The 19,400-nt window shown below is 40.3% G+C and overlaps 1 protein-coding gene across 6 annotated transcripts in view; it reads right to left on the reverse strand.

Moving 5' to 3' along the window:
• Positions 1-610: 610 nt before the first annotated feature.
• RGS20 (regulator of G protein signaling 20) overlaps positions 611-19,400 on the reverse strand; it is a gene marked incomplete at its 5' end in the record, with an annotated part of 44,757 nt that continues 25,967 nt past the window's right edge. For 3 of the 6 annotated variants that reach the window (XM_084864916.1, XM_084864921.1, XM_084864920.1), the window contains 4 exons: positions 611-2,225; positions 4,438-4,672; positions 8,033-8,116; positions 13,014-13,162. In XM_084864916.1, coding sequence (XP_084721042.1) covers positions 2,037-2,225; positions 4,438-4,672; positions 8,033-8,116; positions 13,014-13,162 — 657 coding nt within the window. In that variant the 3' untranslated portion in view covers positions 611-2,036. Of the gene's footprint in view, positions 2,226-4,437; positions 4,763-8,032; positions 8,117-13,013; positions 13,163-19,400 lie in introns of all 6 variants that reach the window. The other 3 variants (XM_084864918.1, XM_084864917.1, XM_084864919.1) reach the window with 1 other exon arrangement.

The following is a 19,400-nucleotide window of genomic DNA, read 5'->3' on the forward strand; positions in this document are numbered from 1 at the left end:
CTCCGTTCTTCACTGTTAGAGTGCTTACTACAGTTAGACTACTTACTAAGTTAGTACTTTAGATGCCATGTGCACGTCTGTCCTTACCTGAATGGAAACTACTAGAGGGCAGGGGTTATGCCTTAAGCAGAATTATGTCCTCTTTGTCTAATGAAAAAAATATGAGACCCCTAGGTAAGGGGTTGATGCCTTAAAAAAGAGAAAACACGTTATTCTCTGGAATAGGAATGAAGGAGGCAGGAATAGATGCCAATCTGTACATATTTATAAGTTACACAGGAAGTTGAAGGGGGCTAGGGACACAATTGTCATAATAGAGTAGGAGGTAAGATGGTTTACCGAGAGAATAAGGGCGAGGGGGTTAGGTTTGGGGTTCGAACAGAGTAATTCAGAAATCGTCAGGCTGAAGAGCCAGGTGAGGGAGAGTACCAAGAGGAGAGCATCCCATGCCCTGGCCCATGGGATTCGGTTGGGCATCATCCCATACACGGGAGAGTTGCTGGTTTGATTCCTGGTCAGGGCACATGCCTGGGTTGTGGCTTGATTCCCAGTAAGTTATACAGGAGGCAGTCGATCAATGTTATGCTCTCACATTGATGTTTCTCCTCCCTCCCTCTAAAAAAGAAAAAAAAAAAAAAATCTTTTTTTTTTTTTTTTTTTTTTTAAAGCACCCCATTTAAGGCTGAAGTGTGCTGTAGGCTCTTGCCAATTTAACCCACTCCTCAAACTATTTCACATTTGGATGTCTTTTGCAGTCACCTCATTTTAGATGTCTTTCCCATTCACTTTAGTGATGGGTTTCTTCAAGATTTTTAGTTCTACAGACCAGTATTTTTACCAGTAAACTATGAAGTTATTTCATTTGCCTATCATAAAACTAGTGGGATTTAAAAACAAAATCCTCGTGTGGGGGCTGAAAGATAACTTGCATGTAGCCCTACTTAATCTTCTATTTCCCAAGCATTTGCATGTGAAAAAAGTAAAAATTGAAGTCAAACTCTTGTGTTTAATTTTTTTAGAGTGAAAATGCCTGTATTTCTCTCAAGAATAAAATGGAAATATACTTCTTTGAAAGTTTTGCTAGAAACATGACCAAGTTGTGAACTTAAAAATACATTTGTTGCCGAGACCGGTTTGGCTCAAGCGTCGGCTTGGGGACTGAAGGGTCCCGGGTTCGATTCTGGTCAGGGACATGTACCTTGGTTGCGGGCATATCCCCAGTACGGGGTGTGCAAGAGGCAGCTGATCAATGATTCTCTCTCATCGATGTTTCTAACTTTCTATCTCTCTCCCTTCCTCTGTACAAATCAATAAAAAAATATTCAATATATTTAAAAAAAATATTTGTTAGGTTGGCAGATTCTGATAAAATAATGGTAACTTTTCAACAAAATAATTTTCTAAGCACTATTTCTCTTACCAAACGTTGAGACTGATGCACTTCAGAGCACTGCTTTGCATTAACCATGGATAGATACACACGCACATATATGTATTACAATACATACATATATTCTCAGATTAAGGGGGAGTTCATTTTTTTCACAAGAAGTTGTCACATCTTTATGAAATGGGAATTTGGGTCCTGTAATGGCCCCGGTAAGTGAAATATCCAAAACAGCTTGATGGACTGAAGGAGTAGTTGAGAAACAGCTGAATGTCTTCTTCAGGAAGAGAGTAATCAGGTACTGAACTCTTCGCAGAACAGAGGCAGTCCTGGTGCCTGTAGGTGTCCGTGCTCCAGGAGGTGGAGTCTGGTGGTGGATCCCTTGCCATTCGGAACATGCCACTGTTGTTGTAAATGTAAATACACTACCTTTCTAAGGCAGCCATGTTCATTTTTTCATAAGTTGCACTAAAGGTGGCTGCAGTTTACACTGTGAACATGTAGCCTTCTGTGGAAGGAAGCATCTGTTATTAAAACAGCTCATATTAGTCCAGCAGAAGACCCTGGCTGCTACCTCTAAATTCCCTGTACTAGACCTAGTCCATGAGTCTTTATTATTTTATTAATAATAAATATAGTTGATAGCGTCCTATGTTTCATCGGATTTCTCAGATAAGGACTGGAGCAAATCTTTATAGACGGCAGAATTCATGAACCGGGGATATGAGTCTCTGTGCATTAAGGTGTAAATCTGAAGTTGTGCATCATCGAATATGTGTTGGGATGGCTCCACCATGTTCCTGTTGATGACTTCTCTGACTCGGGAATCTAAGCTGACCTGTCAACAGAAATAAGAGTTGTATTAGATACATTTCTCTTTGGAAATCCACCCCAAACTCCCAGAGCTTGTTCTGGTTTTTTTAAAATCCCAAAACAACCAAGGTCACCCAAAAATTGAGCCTGCCAAAGAGAAACCAAACACATAATGAACAGAGGTTCTCAAATGGCAGTGGCATCAAAAGCTCCTAGAAGGCTCCTTACACAGATTCTGGGTCCCTCCTGGGTCTGTCTAGTGCCTCTTCCAGTATGTCTCCCTCATTCGCGTCCCACCCCACGGTTGATGGCTTACTGCACCAGCCCCTGAGGCATTGGCAGGGATAGGGCTGGGGAGCTCCAAGTCACTCCTTGTGTGTGAGTTCCTAGGCAGGAGAGGCAATGTTTCGTGAACTTTACATTCTTAGCACATACTAGGAAGTAATGATTTTATAACTAGAACTACCAGGCACTTAGTTTTGAGACCAACCAAACCTAGATTTTGGAATTGAAAGAACAAAAACTGAGAGATGAAAACTTGCTTGATTTCACTCAATTTCTTTGATATTAAAAAAGGACACTCGCCCTAACCAGTTTGTCTCAGTGGATAGAGCGTCAGCCTACAGACTGAAGGGTCCCAGGTTCAGTTCTAGTCAAGGGCATGTTCCTTTGTTGCAGGTACATCCTCAGTAGGTGGTGTGCAGGAGGCAGCTGATCAATGTTTCTCTCTCATTGATGTTTCTAACTATCTCTCTTCCTCTCTGTAAAAAACAATAAAATATATTTTTTAAAAATATATTTTATTGGACACTGGGGGAAACCTTGGAAGAATCAGCATCATGTTACTGATGCTACTACATAAAATAAAGATACCAGGGGACATCTGTAATACTTTCAACAATAAAAATTAAAAAATAAAGATACCTATAAAAACATTTTGAATTAGAATAAAGGGATAAATTTATTTTTAAAAATGCTTATACTGGTACTATTTTTAAAAAGTATTAATAGTAAAATGCATAGACTAACCCTTTTGGAAAATCTGATGAAAATTATGGATACTTTCTCCAGAAAAGTGGACAAAATCTTTCCAGATTTCAGGGTGTACTTGGAGCCCATTGTGGGACCATGGCCAAAGGAATTAGAATACACTTGGCCCTTGAACAACACAAGGAGTAGAGGCCCTAACCCCATGCAGGTGAAAATCCATGTATAACAGCCTTTGACTCCCCAAAACTTTACTAATTGCTTACTGTTAACTGGAAGCCTTATTGGTAACATAGTTGATTAGTACATATTTTGTATGTTATGTATTTTATATACTCGAGGCCCAATGCACAAAATTCATGCAGGGAGCTCAGCCCTCATAGCCACAGTAGCTTGCCTTGGCCCTCGCAGCCCTGGCTTCACCCAGAAGGTCATCTGGAAGGACGTCTGGTCTAATTAGCATGTTACGCTTTTATTATTATAGATATTCTTATAATAAATTAAGGTAGATAAAAGAAAATGTTATTAAATGACAGGGAAGCGGAAATATATTTACAGTACTCTGCTGTATTTATTAGGAAAAGACCTGCCCACTTAAAATCAGGGTTGTTTCCCAGCCAATGTGGCTCAATGGTTGAGCACTCACCTATAAACCAGAAGGTCACTGTTCCATTCCTTGTTCAGGGCATATGCCTGGGTTGTGGGCTCAGTCCCCTGTGTGGGGTGTGCAAGAGGCAGCCGATGGATGATTCTCTCTCATTATTGATGTTTCTATCTCTCCCTTCTTCTCTGAAATCAATAAAATCTTATATAATAAAAGGCTAATATGCAAATTGTCCCCTCAGGAGTTTGACCGCCTGGGAGTTTGACCACTTGCTATGACGTGTGCTGACCACCAGGGGGTGGCATGGAACAAAGGAAGGCCTGGCCAGCAGCTGGCAGCTGAGGGAAAGAAGGTGTTGGCCGGCAGCTGGAAGGCCCCGATTGGCCCTGATTGCCTGCCAGGCCTGGGGACCCTACTTGTGCACCAATTTTGGGCACCAGGCCATATATATATATATATATATATACATATATATATATGATTCATTAAAAACAAAGCAGTGTTATTCAGGGGTAACTGCACTGTGGATAGGAGATAGAGTCATTTCCTATGTTTCGGAGTAGCTGTAACTGTGCCAGGTGACCACACACAGAGGGTTCATTTTATCCATGAGCTCCTGGAACAAGACCTTTTGGTAGGTACTTACCTCTTTAGGAGAAAGAATGGAAATGTAGTCTTCGTATATTGTCCTTGCCTTTTCCTCAATGATGCTTTTATTAGCTTCCTTTTTCAGCTCCTCGCACGCCATCCAGAAAAGCATGTTGTCTTCACTGAACTCTGTCCGGAGGAATTCGCGGAAAGCGTTCCTCCCCGCCGGGGTGAGCATCAGCTTGTCGAAGGACTGCGCCCAGGCGCTGACCTCTTCCAGAGTCGGAGTTGGGCTTTGCCGGGACCAGGAGAAAGGGCAGGAGGGAGCCATATTATTGGTAGTCCATCTGGATTTCATCACCAGAAACCTATCTTTTTCCTCCCTGAGAATGAAAATGTGCACTTTGGACCTTTCAGGGAGGGAAAGAGCTGTTTTTGTTTCCTTAAGCCTTTAGCAAAAACACATGAGTTTGATCCTTTCACATTGTTTAGCTGGATTGCATGGCTACTGCCCAAAGGCTGGCAAGCCAAATTGCTACAGTAACTGCTCAGCACATACTTGTTTATGTCTAAGCACGTCCTGGAAAGGTCTTTAAATTATATAGAGGAAAAGAAAAAAAAATCCTATAATCATCTGAGCAAAAACTCTCTAGTGACATGACAGAGCTGAGTCAACTCTGACCACACTGACTTCCAGAATAGCAGTGGGGCAGTATCTATTTAGTATGTGTTAGCACTCAAAGGAATTTTAAAGACGAGAAAAGAATATGAGTTATAGAACTGCAGGTTATGAAGGGTGACAGCAAAAATGGCGGGGTGGCTCAGGGGTTGAGTGTTGACCTGTGAACCAGGAGGCCGCGGTTCGATTCCCGGTCAGGGCACATGCCTGGGTTGCCAGCTCGATCCCCAGTGTGGGGTGTGCAGGAGGCAGGTGATCCATGGTTCTCTCTCAACATTGATATTTCCATCTCTCTCCCTCCCTCTCCCTTTTTCTCTGAAATCAATAAAAATATATTTTAAAACAAACAGAAGAAAAACGAGCATCCATGAATTCACCATTTACCTTAGGAACCAGGCCAACCCATAGCTCACACACTGCCCTCTGGCTCCCCAGGCCTGAGGGAACCTCTATTCTTGATTTTGGGTTTTCCCTGTTCTACAATAGTTGACTTTTTACTTACATTTCATTATGCTGAGGTCAGAAAATACAGTCTGTTTAACAATGACCTTTATTATTTCTTTTCTAGTACCCTATTCCCCTAGTTTCTATGTATGTATGTATGTATGTATGTATACGAAACAATGTATTTTTTTAGTTTAGAATATATATATTTGTATTGATTTCAAAGAGGAAGGGAGAGGGAGAGAGATAGAAACATCAATGATGAGAGAGAATCATTGACTGGCTGCCTCCTGCATGCCCCACACTGGGGATTGAGCCTATAACCCGGGCATGTGCCCTGAACTGGGAATCAAACCGTGATCTCCTGGTTCACAGATCAACCACTGAGCCATGCTGGCTGGGCTTGTTGTTTTCTTTTTCTTTTAAGTTTATAAAATTGTCTTCTGCAGCTTGCTTTTTCCACCTAACACCAAGTGTCTAAGATTCACCGGTGCTGCTGTATGTGGCCCGCACAGAGTTCCTGGGCAGGATTCATCTCTAATTTCCATTCTGTACTGTCCTCATCTGATTTTGGTTTCACTGTTACACTGGCCTCTTAGACATTTAGGTAATTAGATGAGACTCGTGTAATCTTGGAATGATCAATTCCTGAAATGTCTTGTGGAACTAATCTGTGAAACCAACTGGATCCAGTGTTATTTTGTGGGAAGTTGTTATTGGGTTGAATTTTGGGCCCTAAAAAAAGATATGTTGAAGTCCTAGCCCTCAATATCTCTGGATGTGACCTTTTTGAAAATAGGATTCTTGTAGATGTACTCCATTATAAGGGGTATTCTTTTTTTTATTTTTTTTATTTTAATATATTTTATTGCTTTTGTACAGAGAGGAAGGGAGAGAGATAGAGAGCTAGACACATCGATGAGAGAGAGTCATCGATCAGCTGCCTCTTGCACACCCCCCACTGGGGATATGCCCGCAGCCAAGGTACATGCCCTTGACCGGAATCGAACCCGGGTCCCTTCAGTCCCCAAGCCGACGCTCTATCCATTGAGCCAAACCGGTCTCGGCTATAAGGGGTGTTCTTACAAACAGAGACAGATACACACAAAGACCCTTCATCGGCTTAGCAACAACAAACTATCAGCACCCCCGTTTTACACATAAGGAAGCTGAGGCATGTGACTACTAAGCCAACTGCCCAAGGTCTCCAGATTCCACTGGCAGGAGGGGTATAGCCGGGACTAGATGTAGACATTGTAGTTTCTGATGTATCAGCCTCAAGCTTTGGTAGAGAACACATTATACTGGAATATGTAAGATAAAAGCTGTTTTAAGAAACTTGTAAGTTGTGTAAGATTTTAATGTGCTTCCCAGACTTTTTTATATCTGAGTAGAAATAACTAAGATAAAGAATGAAGAAAAATATTTAACCAACCTTTTAGGCTACTTCCCTTTTTTTCTCTCAAAATAAATCTAAACAATAAACATTTCATACAAAATTTGAACGGTGCTCTTAGGATATTGGTTTTGTATTTGCAATTATATAGGCAAAAGTTCCAAGAAAAGGTCTAAGAATATGTACCGTGTTTCCCCGAAAATAAGACATCCTCCGAAAATAAGACCTACTTACAGATTTCCTTCTGAGTGAAATATAAGGCAAACCCCCCAAAATAAGGCCCCCCCTAGGCTAAACATGAGAGATTTGGTCCACAGATTCTGAAAGAAATGAAGTCACAAGAAATTCACCAGGAAATTCAGGAATTGGATTGTTATGATGATATTCCAGAAGATGATGACATGATTGTCATTGAATAAATGAGTAAATTCTTGATACTGTAGGATTTACAGTTTGTCTGGTTTGTGTTGACAACTACCGTACTACCGTACAGTATACAGGTAATAAATTTCCTTTTTTTGCATTTAACAATAAATGTGTACTGTATTCTTCTTCATGGAAAAATAAGACATCCCCTGAAAATAGACCTAGCGCATCTTTGGGAGCAAAAATTAATATATGTCATTGTCTTATTTTCGGGGAAACAGGGTAGGTAAAAAATTAATTGATACTACAGGTGGGAAAAGAGACAATATTAAAATCTGGCATTATGGAAAGTAAATTGTGTGCATTTTCTTAAATTTTAAAAATAATACATTAATGGAAGTATAAATTAATAATTAAGAAAAAGGTGGACTTTTAAAACTTTCCTGAAAACCAAAGTGTATGTTTTATTATAGCCTTTTTTTTTAAAAAAAGCATACCGAATAAAAATACAATAATGTCATATGCTTTGTCAAGAAGCATCCATTTATATTTGAGATTAGCAGGTATTAGATTAATGATGGAACTGATTTTTCTCCCTGTCACACAATGAATTACAAGGAAATCTACAGTGAAAATGTGATGCTGAGTTATGACTTAGTATTACTAAATTGCAGTTACAGAAACTATGTGCTCATTAAAATATATAGAAAAAAAATAATAAGGTAGACATTTCTGTCAACTTAGTGAGCTGAACACGTGAGATCTTACCTTTCTTCCCAGGCTGGAGGGTTGTCTCTTCTGGGTTCATGGGAAGCCCTCCCGGGCCCTGGTTCTTGGTTTCTAACGGTGAGACTACACAAAACAAGACATTAACGTGTCAGCCGAGGCCATTCTTTGCCAAAGAAAGCTTCTTAACAGCTGTTCTACAGAGAACTCCAGATTACCAAGTGGAACTTCTTTCTTTTCTTCAAAACAGTGACCCTGACTGTCTTTCTTAAGCAAACCATATGACAACAAAGTATTAGCAAAAATAAATTACATTTATAATGAGGTGGTCTACACTAATCAAGAGAGAGCTTGCATTTAGGATATTTCTTTTCATAAAAATATGCCCATTAAGAATTAATAAAAAGGCCAAAACTGGTTTGGCTCAGTGGTAGAGCGTTGGTCTACGGACTGAAAGGTCCTGGGTTCGATTCCGGTCAGGGGCATGTACCTTGGTTGCGGGCACATACCCGATAGGGGGTGTGCAAAAGGCAGCTGGTCTATGTTTCTCTCTCATGGACGTTTCTAGCTCTCTATCTCTCTCCCTTCCTCTCTGTAAAAAGTCAATAAAATATATTTAAAAAATGAAATAATAAAAAGGTGAGATTATCAGGAATGTTTTGCTTTTGCTTTTTTCCAAATATTTTTATTTATTTATTTCATTTCCTGCACTTTGAAAACAAGTATATATTCTCCAGACTTCGTTTGCAGTCAAAATGGAGGTTTTATATATTGATAGGTACACACACAAAAGTATCAGAGAGTATCAGGAAAGTAAATAAAAATCTATTGTATCGTTCAAGAGAGTTTAAGTTTCCTTATATACATTTAGTACATAACTTTGTAAATTTATTCCAAGTATTTTTGTTATTATTGTAAATGGAATTTTCAGTTCTATCTCATCTCCTAACTGGTTATTATTTGTACATATGAAGGCTATTACTTTCTTGATAGTTTTATTAAACCATCATTTATATATCACAAAGCTACAAGTTTAAAGTGTGCAATTAAGTGATTTTTAGCATAATCATAAGGTTGTACAACTATCACTAATATCTAATTTTAGAACATTTTCATCATTCTAAAAGGAAGCCCAGCTAGCCCTGGCTGTGTGGCTCAGTGGGTTAAAGCACCAAAGGGTTGCAGGTTTGATTCCCAGTTAGGGCACATACCCAGGTGCACAGGACAATGCCCAACCAACTGGGTCACACCAGCCAGGGCTTTATTGAATTCTTTTGTGTTTGCATCAGTTTAGCTATAATTCTCTTGGGGTTTTCAGGTATATTCTTATATCATCTGCAAAGAGGGAGAATTACTTCTTATTTTCCAGTTTTTAGGCCTCCAGTCATTTTCTCTTGTCTAATGTCATTGACTGATGGTCCCTATAGTACAATGCTAAAGAGTAGGGTTATCATAGACATCCTCACCTTGTTTCTGTTTTGTTGTGGGGTTTTTTCTTTTTTTGTTTGTTTTTTGCAATATATTTTCATTATTTCAGAAAGGAAGGGAGAGGGAGAGAAAGATAGAACCATCAATGAGAGAGTCATTGATGGCTGCCTCCTGCATGCCCCACACTGGGGATCCAGCTTGCAACCTGGGAATGTGCTCTGACCAGGAATTGAACCATGACCTCCTGGTTCATAGGTCAACGCTCAACCACTGAGCCATGCCTGTCAGGCCTCACCTTGTTTTTGATTTTAGCAGAAATGATTTTAGTTCCCCATTAATATAAAAATGGATTTTTATCATTGCTTTTGAGATTATCTTTCTATCACCACTGTACTATCTTTTCTATTCCTTTTATTACATCTTTCCTTTACTCTTTTTGCACCATTTCCATTTCGTAAGCCTTTCAGTCTGTTTTCAGCACATCTGCTTAAGAATTTTCAGTGATTGTGTGTGTGTTGCTCTAGTTTTCTTGAAATGCAAAGTCATTAGGAACTCTTGTTGCTTTCATGATGCCAGAGCTAAAAACTGTCACTAAATAATGGTTCCTTAAAACAAAACAAAAACAAACTTGAGAGGCATCTGGGTGGTGTTTTCTCTGCGGGAGAATTAATACTGATTGACTGCCGAGGCTTCTTTTGTTAAGCAGAAAACATTACTGCACAGTAGGTATGCAAAAGCCAAGAGAAAGTGAAGGATGAATTTGTTACAATATTCCTAAAAGAACTGGAAGTTCTACTGTGAACTAAATAAGTAATATTTATTTAAGCTTTGACATTTTTCCATGTCAAATTTTTTGAAAAGTAGAAATATTTAAGGAGACAATGTATTTTTTTAAAAGCTGAAGAATATGTTTTGTGTCAAATTTTAAAACCACAGTTAAAGTATTATTGCTGCAGTAAAAAATAAGAAAAGGTTGATAGAAGCCAAAATAGTTGCTCACTATTCAGTAAAAGAAGACCCATGGTTAGATACATTTTGGTAAATTTTTGAGTTATAAAAAGGAAAAAAAATCTTCAATTTTCTAGAAAGGCAAAAATTAGTTTATTGCCAGGAGATCAGCAGTCTACATGACTTCTTTTATAAAATGAGATGCCGGAAGGCCATAAAGCAAAAATATTGAGAAAAATAATACAAAGGCTTAGAGAACATATTGTCATTTACCTCTTCTTAATAATTGACTTTACTATGTGTCATCAACATGGATAAATCTCTGGCTATATACTTTTTCCATCCATTTCCCCTCTGTCTAACCCAGAGATAAATATCATCCTTAATTTGTTGCTTATCATTACCATACATAGTTATGTTAGTCTCTCTATATACAAATGTATCTTGCCTAATAATAGACAAACATATAAATTGACCATACCTCTGCTATGCCACCAGCCAATCGGGAGTGATATGCAAATTAACCCAACAAAGATGACAGTTAATTTGCATACCCAGCCACTGAGTGACAGGGGTGGGATGCTTGTGCTGTCGCCATGGTGCAGGCGTTCTACCCCCAGTCTCTCAGGGCCTCTGACAGCGTGGGAAGGAGGGGCTAGAGCGGAAAGAGGTGGCTCTCAGGCCTGAGCGGAAAGGGGCTGGGCCGGAGTGGAAAGGAGGTACTGGCAGCCAGGGAAAGGAAAGCCCATTCTAGCATGAATCTTTGTGCATCGGGCTTCTAGTAAATATATAAGTATAAACATAAATACACAAAGAGAGTTTCAATTTTGTAAAAATGTTATTATGCAATATGCTCTGCTTTACAATTTGCCTTTTCCCACTCTAGCACGAGTTTATTATTATTTATTTGTTTATTTTTAGCACATGAATTTAAGTGCTGTGTGGTATTGCATTGTTTAATTATACCACAATGTATTCTCCTGTTCATAAACTTTAGAGACATTTTCAATTTTTCTCATTCAGATTAATGCTAGTGACTCCTTTCATACTCGTCTCCTTTTCACATGTGTGGTTCTTCTAGGGTAGGTTTTTTTTGTTGTTGTTGTTATTTGTTTGTTTTGTTTTATTTTTACCCAAGGGATGTTTTTCATTGATTCTAGAGAGAGAAAGAAAGAGAGAGGGAAAGAGAGAGAAACATTGATCAGTTACCTTCCATATGCACCCAGACTGGGGATCAAACCTACAACCTGGTTATGTGCCCTGACCGAGAATCTAACCTTCCAATATTCAGTGCATAGTATGATGCTTTAACCAACTGAGCCACATCAGCCAGGGTTAGAGGGTATATATTTAACTTTCATATATCTGACCCTTGTTAGTAGAAGCACAAGTGAATTATATTTCCTGTTTTATTTTATTTGCTAAGTTTTCTTTTAGTCATTATTTTTTAAGTTATCTCCTGATAAATTTGTATTCTTTGTTCAATGCATTACAACTCTCCCTAGGTGGGGATTTTTCTCACCTAGGGAGGGTCCCAGAGAGTCACAGGGTGGGCCAGTGTGTGCCACTCCTCCAGTCTCCTGCTGGTCCTCTAGATTCTACTTGAGGGAAAAGTCTTGCCCTGAATGTCAGACTACTTAGCTCTTGTCAGTCCTGTCTCTGCATATTCCCACTTACTGTCTGGCCTGTGTCCCAAATAAACACACCACCTAGCATCATGATTCCATCAGTCCTTGGAGTGCCATTTGCTGCATCTCTTCTACCAGATTGGAACTTCATGGAAATGGACGCTAGCCCAAGTGAAGCGGAGCAGACCAAACATTTCATCTTCAATCCTCACCCACCCCCAATTCTGTCACTGTTCTTGATCAGTCCCTATATTAATTTTTCTTCTTCACTAGATAGTGAGCTCTTGGTTCAACTTGTAGTCAAGCCTACATAAATTTACAATAATTGAATTGCCTAAGGTTATGTACACAGTTTAGCTGTCACTAAGCACTTTTCATAACCAATATTTTAGAAATGCAATCTAATGTTCCTATGATTTCTAGGTATAAGTCATACACATTTCTCTAGACTTTTAACTGATTTACTGAAACGGACAAGTGTGTTTTATTTTCAAATTGTATACCTGTCTTTAAGCAATGATTGTGTGTTTTTTTTTTCTTCTACCAGTAAGTTAGCCTATATTTTGACACTTTACTAAAAAACAAAAAAAATTAATAAGGCAAAAGCAGCAGAGGATAAAAATCTAGGCTCTTTGTACGTCATAGCCCTAACTTTTAAGACCCATCTTAAATTCTGGCTCTTCTTCAAAGCCTTTATTACCAAGTAGAGTTCCTTGAGTTCACTCCTTTCTAATCATCTAGGCATTGTTTCTGCCCAAATATTGATATCCAATCACCAGCTGCCTTAGGTTCTTCTTTAGTGTTTTAACAACATCAGCCTGATTTCAGGAATTTGAATATAGGTCTCCCAATAGCTAGGATATAGCCTCCTCGTTTTTGTTGCTGTCCTTCACAGAACCTAAATCGATGTCAGACAATATGGCAATGGTTTAAAAGACACTATCCAATTAATCACAAGCTGGCACAGAGGCAGCATTTCTCAGCCAAAAGCACATTAACTACACAGCCCCAAACCTCACCACGAACAACTACAACAGCAGCACCAGCAGAAGCAACAGGCGTTGGATCCTCGGTTCGCTACTCCGTGCTGGCCCGGGAGGGAGTCTGATGTCTCCTGGACTGCAGGCGTCTGTCGCTTCAGCATCTCCCTCCGTTCTGAGCCCATCAGCTGCAACAATGGAAGGAAAATTGGTCTGGGTGGGCAGAGTGACCACAACTTGAGCTTGGAGATTCAGTTGTTTGGATCATTGAGAAAATGCAATGTGACTATATCTAGGTGGTTTTCACTAAATCTGATAAAATACGGTGCTCAGAATTAATTTACCAAACATTCATTTAATGTCCAGCATCTGCAATACACCGTAATATATTTTAGGAATGAAATCATGAATGGAGGGTCCCTGCACCGAGGCACTCACAGTGGAGTAAAGGAGAGACGGGCATCATCACATACATTGAAGACATGCAATAAAGTGACAATAGATCATTTCCCAGCTCCAGAATTCCCGCTGGGTTGAACCGATGGGGAGCAGTTGAATTACAGTTGCCCACAAGGCCGGAGCACGGATATGAGAGGAAGCCACACAAAAAATGTCAGGCACAGTAACACAGCAGGCTGAGGAACCCTTAGGGGAGGAGCATGGCGGGGATGGCTGCACTTAGTTATAAAATAAATAAGTCAATAAATAAATAAATAAATAAATAAATAAAATAAGTCACAGAGATGTAAAGTACAGCCCAGGGAATATATTCAATAGTCCTATATAACAAAAGGCTAATATGCAAATTGACCAAATGGCAGAACAACTGGTTGCTATGACATGCATTGACCACCAGGGGGAAGATGCTCAACACAGGAGCTGTCTCCTGGTTGTCAGTGGGCTCTCACAGGGGGAGCGCTGCTCAGCCAGAAGCCCGGCTAATGGCTGGTGAGCACAGCTGTGGTGGCAGGAGCCTCTCCTGCCTCGATGGCAGTGCTAAGGATGTCCGACTGCCTAAGCCAGCAGTCAGACATCCCTCAAAGGCTCCCGACTGTGAGAGGGTGCATGCCAGGCTGAGGGACCCCCTAGAGTTCAAGGATTTTGTGCACCAGGACTCTAGTATTATAATAACTTTGTGGGTTTAAAAAAATATATTCTTATTGATTTCAGAGAGGAAGAGAAAGTGAGAGAGAAAGAGGGAATCATCAATGATGAAGAGAGAATCATTGATTAGCTGCTTCCTGTCTGCTCCCTACTGGGGATTGAGCCCACAACCTAGGCATGTGCTATATCCAGGAATCAAACCGTGACCTCCTGATTCATAGGTAGGCACTCAACCACTGAGCCATTTTAGTGGAGATATTACAATAAGTTTGTGATAGCTTATAGGAGACAGAATGTTACTAGACAACGTGGTGAGGACTTTGCATGCTACATAAATGTCAAATTACTATGTTGTATACCTGAAACTAATATAATAACATTATATGTCACCTATATTAATAACTTAAATAAAGACTGTGGAGGATGGAAGTCCTGGGGAAGCTGCCTGGTTCTGAGGCCCACTGACATATTCCAATCTTCACTAGCTGCGAAACATTGAAGGAGTTACCCAACTTGGTAGTGCAAAGCACTTAGAACCTGCCTGATATGTAGTGTTGCTCAGTTATTCTCAGGAAGAGAGGCAGGACTGTGGTCTGTAGCCTATTCCGGCCTGTCCTGCCATCTCCAGGGACCGTCACACTGGCCTACCTCAGTGGAGATTAAGCCACTGGAAATAGTCTGTGCCCCTCTCCTTTTTCTGAGGACTACAAGGATGATTGAAAGAGAGAAGCATAAAACTAGTGTAAGAAACAAGAAATTGCTGAGTCCTTTTTTACTTTTGATATTATCGTTGAATTGTCAGTGAAGGCAGAAAAATATCAAAGCTACATTAAATAACCTCAAATAGGACTGTGAAATTAAAATCTGAATGTTTCTTCTTTAAAAATATATTTTTATTGATTTCAGAGAAGAAGGGAAAGGGAAGCGGAGAGAGAGAGAGATAGAAGCATCAATGATGAGAGAGAATCATTGATTGGCTGCCTCCTTCATGCCCCACACTGGGGATCAAGCTTGCAGCCAGGGCATGTGCACTGACCAGGAATTGAACGGTGACCTCCTGGTTCATAGATTAACGCTCAACCACTGAGCAACACTGGCCGGACTGGGTTTGTTTTTCTAGTCCAGCATTGGGTTTATTTCTTCCTAGATTACCATATTCTAATATGCTATTGGACTTTGTTTTAATTATTATAGTTTGATGATATATTTTTATATTAGTTAAGTAGAATTCCTTTCATGAATTAGAAAAAAAATGGTTTTGTCTGTCCTCGTCTAATTTTTCTTCCATTTGAATTTTGGAATCAGTTTGTCAATGTCCAAAAAATAATACTTTGGGATTTTGACTAGGACATATGGAGTTTATAGACTTATTTATGACACATGTCATCTGCTTTAGTACCTGCCAAATCAGGGTCACTCCTCTGGATTTGCTCTTTTAACTATTCTGAGCTGTAAGTTCCAGGACAGCAAGAGGGCCTGTCAGTATTGTACCATCCCTTCACCCACAGCCAGAACAACGCTCACAACACCTGTCCTCAACACCTGTCCCGAGAGCCCAGCCTCTGAGCAGTCTAGGGCCCTTGCGCTGGTGCAGCTCACTTGGCCAAAGGTGGAGGCAGAAGCATTTGCCGAACTCACAGCTGGGGGACAGACCAGACCCCCTTTGCTGCCTCAGGGGAGAAACTTTGGGCTCCTCTGGACATCACCTTCGCACAACGTCCTGAGCAGCAGTTCAGTGGGACACAGACCGACCTGGTTTCACCTCACTGAGGACACAGAGGGGCAGGGCCAAGCCGCACAGTCTCCAAAGAGGCCCTGAGCAAAATTCTGGGTTTTCAAAAACTTCTGTTTTGGGGGTTTTATTGTCTGAATAATTTGGGGGCTATTTTAAGAAAAAGCTAATTCATTGTTCTAGTAGGGGAAGTCAACTGAAAGCTTAATGATAACAATGGGCTTTTTAGAATTAAAATTACTTCCAGATGGATGCTCTCACATGCTGTTACCCTTTAGAAACTACTAAAGTATATTACCATCTGTTTTAAAGGGACTTTGAATGGAAATCTTTACTCTTTTGTTTATATAGCTGTCGCCAAGTTTGTAACGTAAGCTACCCAAGACTTAAAACTATAATAGTAAGGTCTTTCTCTTCTCTTCCGCTGTTACTAAACGAACATCTTGCAAAATAGCAAAAGGGAGTGAATGGGTAGGCTTTTTCAGGGAAATGATAGTTTGATTTTAGACATGAATTTTTCCATGTTGCAGACATTATGTCCTGTTTCCCCTTTATAATTTGTAATTTTGTAACTCAATTTTTACAAGTGCCTTTGGGAAATATTAGTAGTAAGGAATGAGTCTGACCTTAAGGAAATTAATAAATTGTGCATGTTTTGACTTGTTCTTTCTTTCTTTCTTTTTAAAATATATTTTATTGATTTTTTTACAGAGAGGAAGGGAGAGGGATAGGGAGCTAGAAACATTGATGAGAGAGAAACATCGACCAGCTGCCTCCTGCACACCCCCTGCTAGGGATGTGCCCACAACCAAGGTGCATGCTCTTGACTGGAATCAAACCCAGGACCTTTCAGTCTGCAAACTGACCCTCTCTATCCACTGAGCCAAACCGGTTTTAGCCTGACTTGTTCTTTCTTAATACCAGTCAACTCTCGGGTGCATTTTGCAACTTCTGCTGGAAATCTTTATCAGGGGATTTCTTAGGTCAGAAGACCATGGGATTTCTCAAGGTTATGGCCCATATGTGAATTCCCAAGGACAACTTAGGCCAGGGCACCTCTGAAAGTACCACAATCTTGTCTGTAGTGCTGCTTTAGTGAATCTCCAAATCGCTAAAAATGTGTCAGGCAGTCATTAGCAGTTTGCATGAGACGTCCTGCCAGCTTTGTCCTATTTCACAGCTAGGAATAGGCTAGGAATTCTTGCTAGGAATAGGCTCTCTGGCAAGAATTTCTGAGCAATCATTACAAATTATAGGGGGTTGCAAATATTTTGTCCTGGTTCAGGACAAATTGGAAAAATCCATCTCTAAAATCGAACTACCATTTCCCTGAATAAACCTGAGACCTTTGAGTTTGCAGGCCGACGCTCTGCCCACTGAGCCAAACTGGTTAGGGCTCAAGGTTGCCTTTGATACAGGACTGGATAAGGAAGTTGTGGTATATACACACAATGAAATACTACTCAGCCATAATAAAAAATGAAATACTGCCGTTTGCGACAACATGGCTGGATCTTGAGAATATTATGCTAAGTTAAGTCGGGCAGAACAAGCTAAGAACCACATGATTTCAAGCATATGTGGGAGATAAGACTGAAATTCGTGGACACAAACAGCAGTGTGGTGGTTGCCAGAGGGAAGGAGGTAGGGAGGTGGGGGATGAAGTGAGCCTAATACATGGTGACAGAAGACGATCTGACTTAGGGTGGTGGGCACAGTGCAATATTGAGAGCTTGTAACAGAAAATCCACACTCAAAATCTATATGATCCTATTAACCAATGTCATCCCAATAGATTTAATTAAACCATTAAAGTAAAAAGAAAAAAAACACCCTCTGTGACTAGAATAGTAGTAAGCCCATATTGTACACAGCATGGCAGCATGCAGTATGTTGAGGTGGGATGGGTAGGGTAAGAGTAAAAATTTTAAAGTTAAAAACATTTTAAAAAATAATAATAATAAAGGAAGGCCGAAACCGGTCTGGCTCAGTAGTAGAGCGTCGGTCTGCAGACTGAAGGGTCCCGGGTTCGATTCCGGTCAAGGGCATGTACATTGGTTGCAGGCACATCCCCGATGGGTGGTGTGCAGGAGGCGGGTGGCCGATGTTTCCCTCTCATCGACGTTTCTGGCTCTCTATCTCTCTCCCTTCCTCTCTGTAAAAAATCAATAAAATATATTTAAAAAAAAAAAAAAAAGGAAGTAGCCCTGGCTGGTTTTGCTCAGTGGATAGAGCGTCAGCCTGCGAACTGAAGGGCCCGAGTTCGATTCCAATCAAGGGCACATGCCCGAGTTTCAGGAGGGAGCGTGCAAGAGGCAGTCGATCAGTGATTCTCTCTCATCATTGATGTTTCTATCTCTCTCTTCCCTCTCTCCTTTCCTCTCTGAAATCAATAAAAATATATTAAAAAATAATAATAAGGAAGTAATATTTGAAAAAAAAAGATAAAAATTAACTTGGATTTTTATCTCCCATAGTAGATTGTCTTTCATTAGATTATTGGCTTGTCTTTTTTTTCCTTGGGAGTACACTATCTCCTTAAGAAACCACCTGGTTATTGGTTGAACTTTACACTTACTTTCATATAGATTGCTCCCTGTGAGAACCTAGGAAAACTCCACACTTACATTTAGGTTATAGTTGAAAGGTAGGAAAAGATTTTCTGTAAAAGACTAGAGAGTAAGTAGCCTTTGCAGGCCAGATGGTCTCTATTGCAATTACCCAGCTCTGCCTCTACTAGTGCAAAAGCAGTCACAGCCATCATGTGAACGAGTGAGTGCAGCGGGGTTCCACTGAAACTATATGGACACTGAAATTCTAGTTTTGTAAAATGATCCTGCATCATGAAATATTATTCTTTTTAAAATCTCCCACCCAACAACTTAAAAATATAAAACTTGAGTTTCTGGCCAAAACCGGTTTGGCTCAGTGGATAGAGCATCAGCCTGCAGACTGAAGGGTCCCAGGTTCGATTCCGATCAAGGCCATGTACCTTGGTTGCGGGCACATCCCCAGTAGGAGGTGTGCAGGAGGCAGCTGATCGATATTTCTCTCTCATCGATGTTTCTAGCTCTCTACTCCTCTCCTTTCCTCTCTGTAAAAAATCAATAAAATACATATTTTTAAAAACACACACACACACAAACTTGAGCTTCTGTGCTGGTGAACACATCTAGGTTCTGGGAGGATGGAGCCCCCAGAGATGGCATGAAAGCTCCTTGCCCCTCCCCCAGACCTTGCCCTATGTATGGCTTCCTTTGGCTGTTCCTAAGTTACTCATTCCCCTCCCCCACCCCAACACACACACACACACACACACACACACACACACACACACACACACACACCCTCCAGGCAAGAATGATGAATCCTGCCAGCAGACTGCTTGCCTTTGGATTCAAACTGCAACTCTTCCTGAGTCCCCAGCCTGCTGGCCTCCCTCATCAAGATTTTGGACTTGCCAAGTTTCCACAATTGTGTAAGCCAAGTCCTCAAAATAAACCCCTGTGTCTATATATAAAATAAATAAATAAAAATGTTTAAAAATGTGAAAACTATTCTTAGCGCTCAGGCCGTATAAAAACAGGCCG

The sequence above is a fragment of the Pipistrellus hanaki genome, assembly GCF_964339955.1.
Source record: "Pipistrellus hanaki genome assembly, chromosome: 17".
Classification (NCBI taxonomy): Eukaryota; Metazoa; Chordata; class Mammalia; order Chiroptera; family Vespertilionidae; genus Pipistrellus; species Pipistrellus hanaki.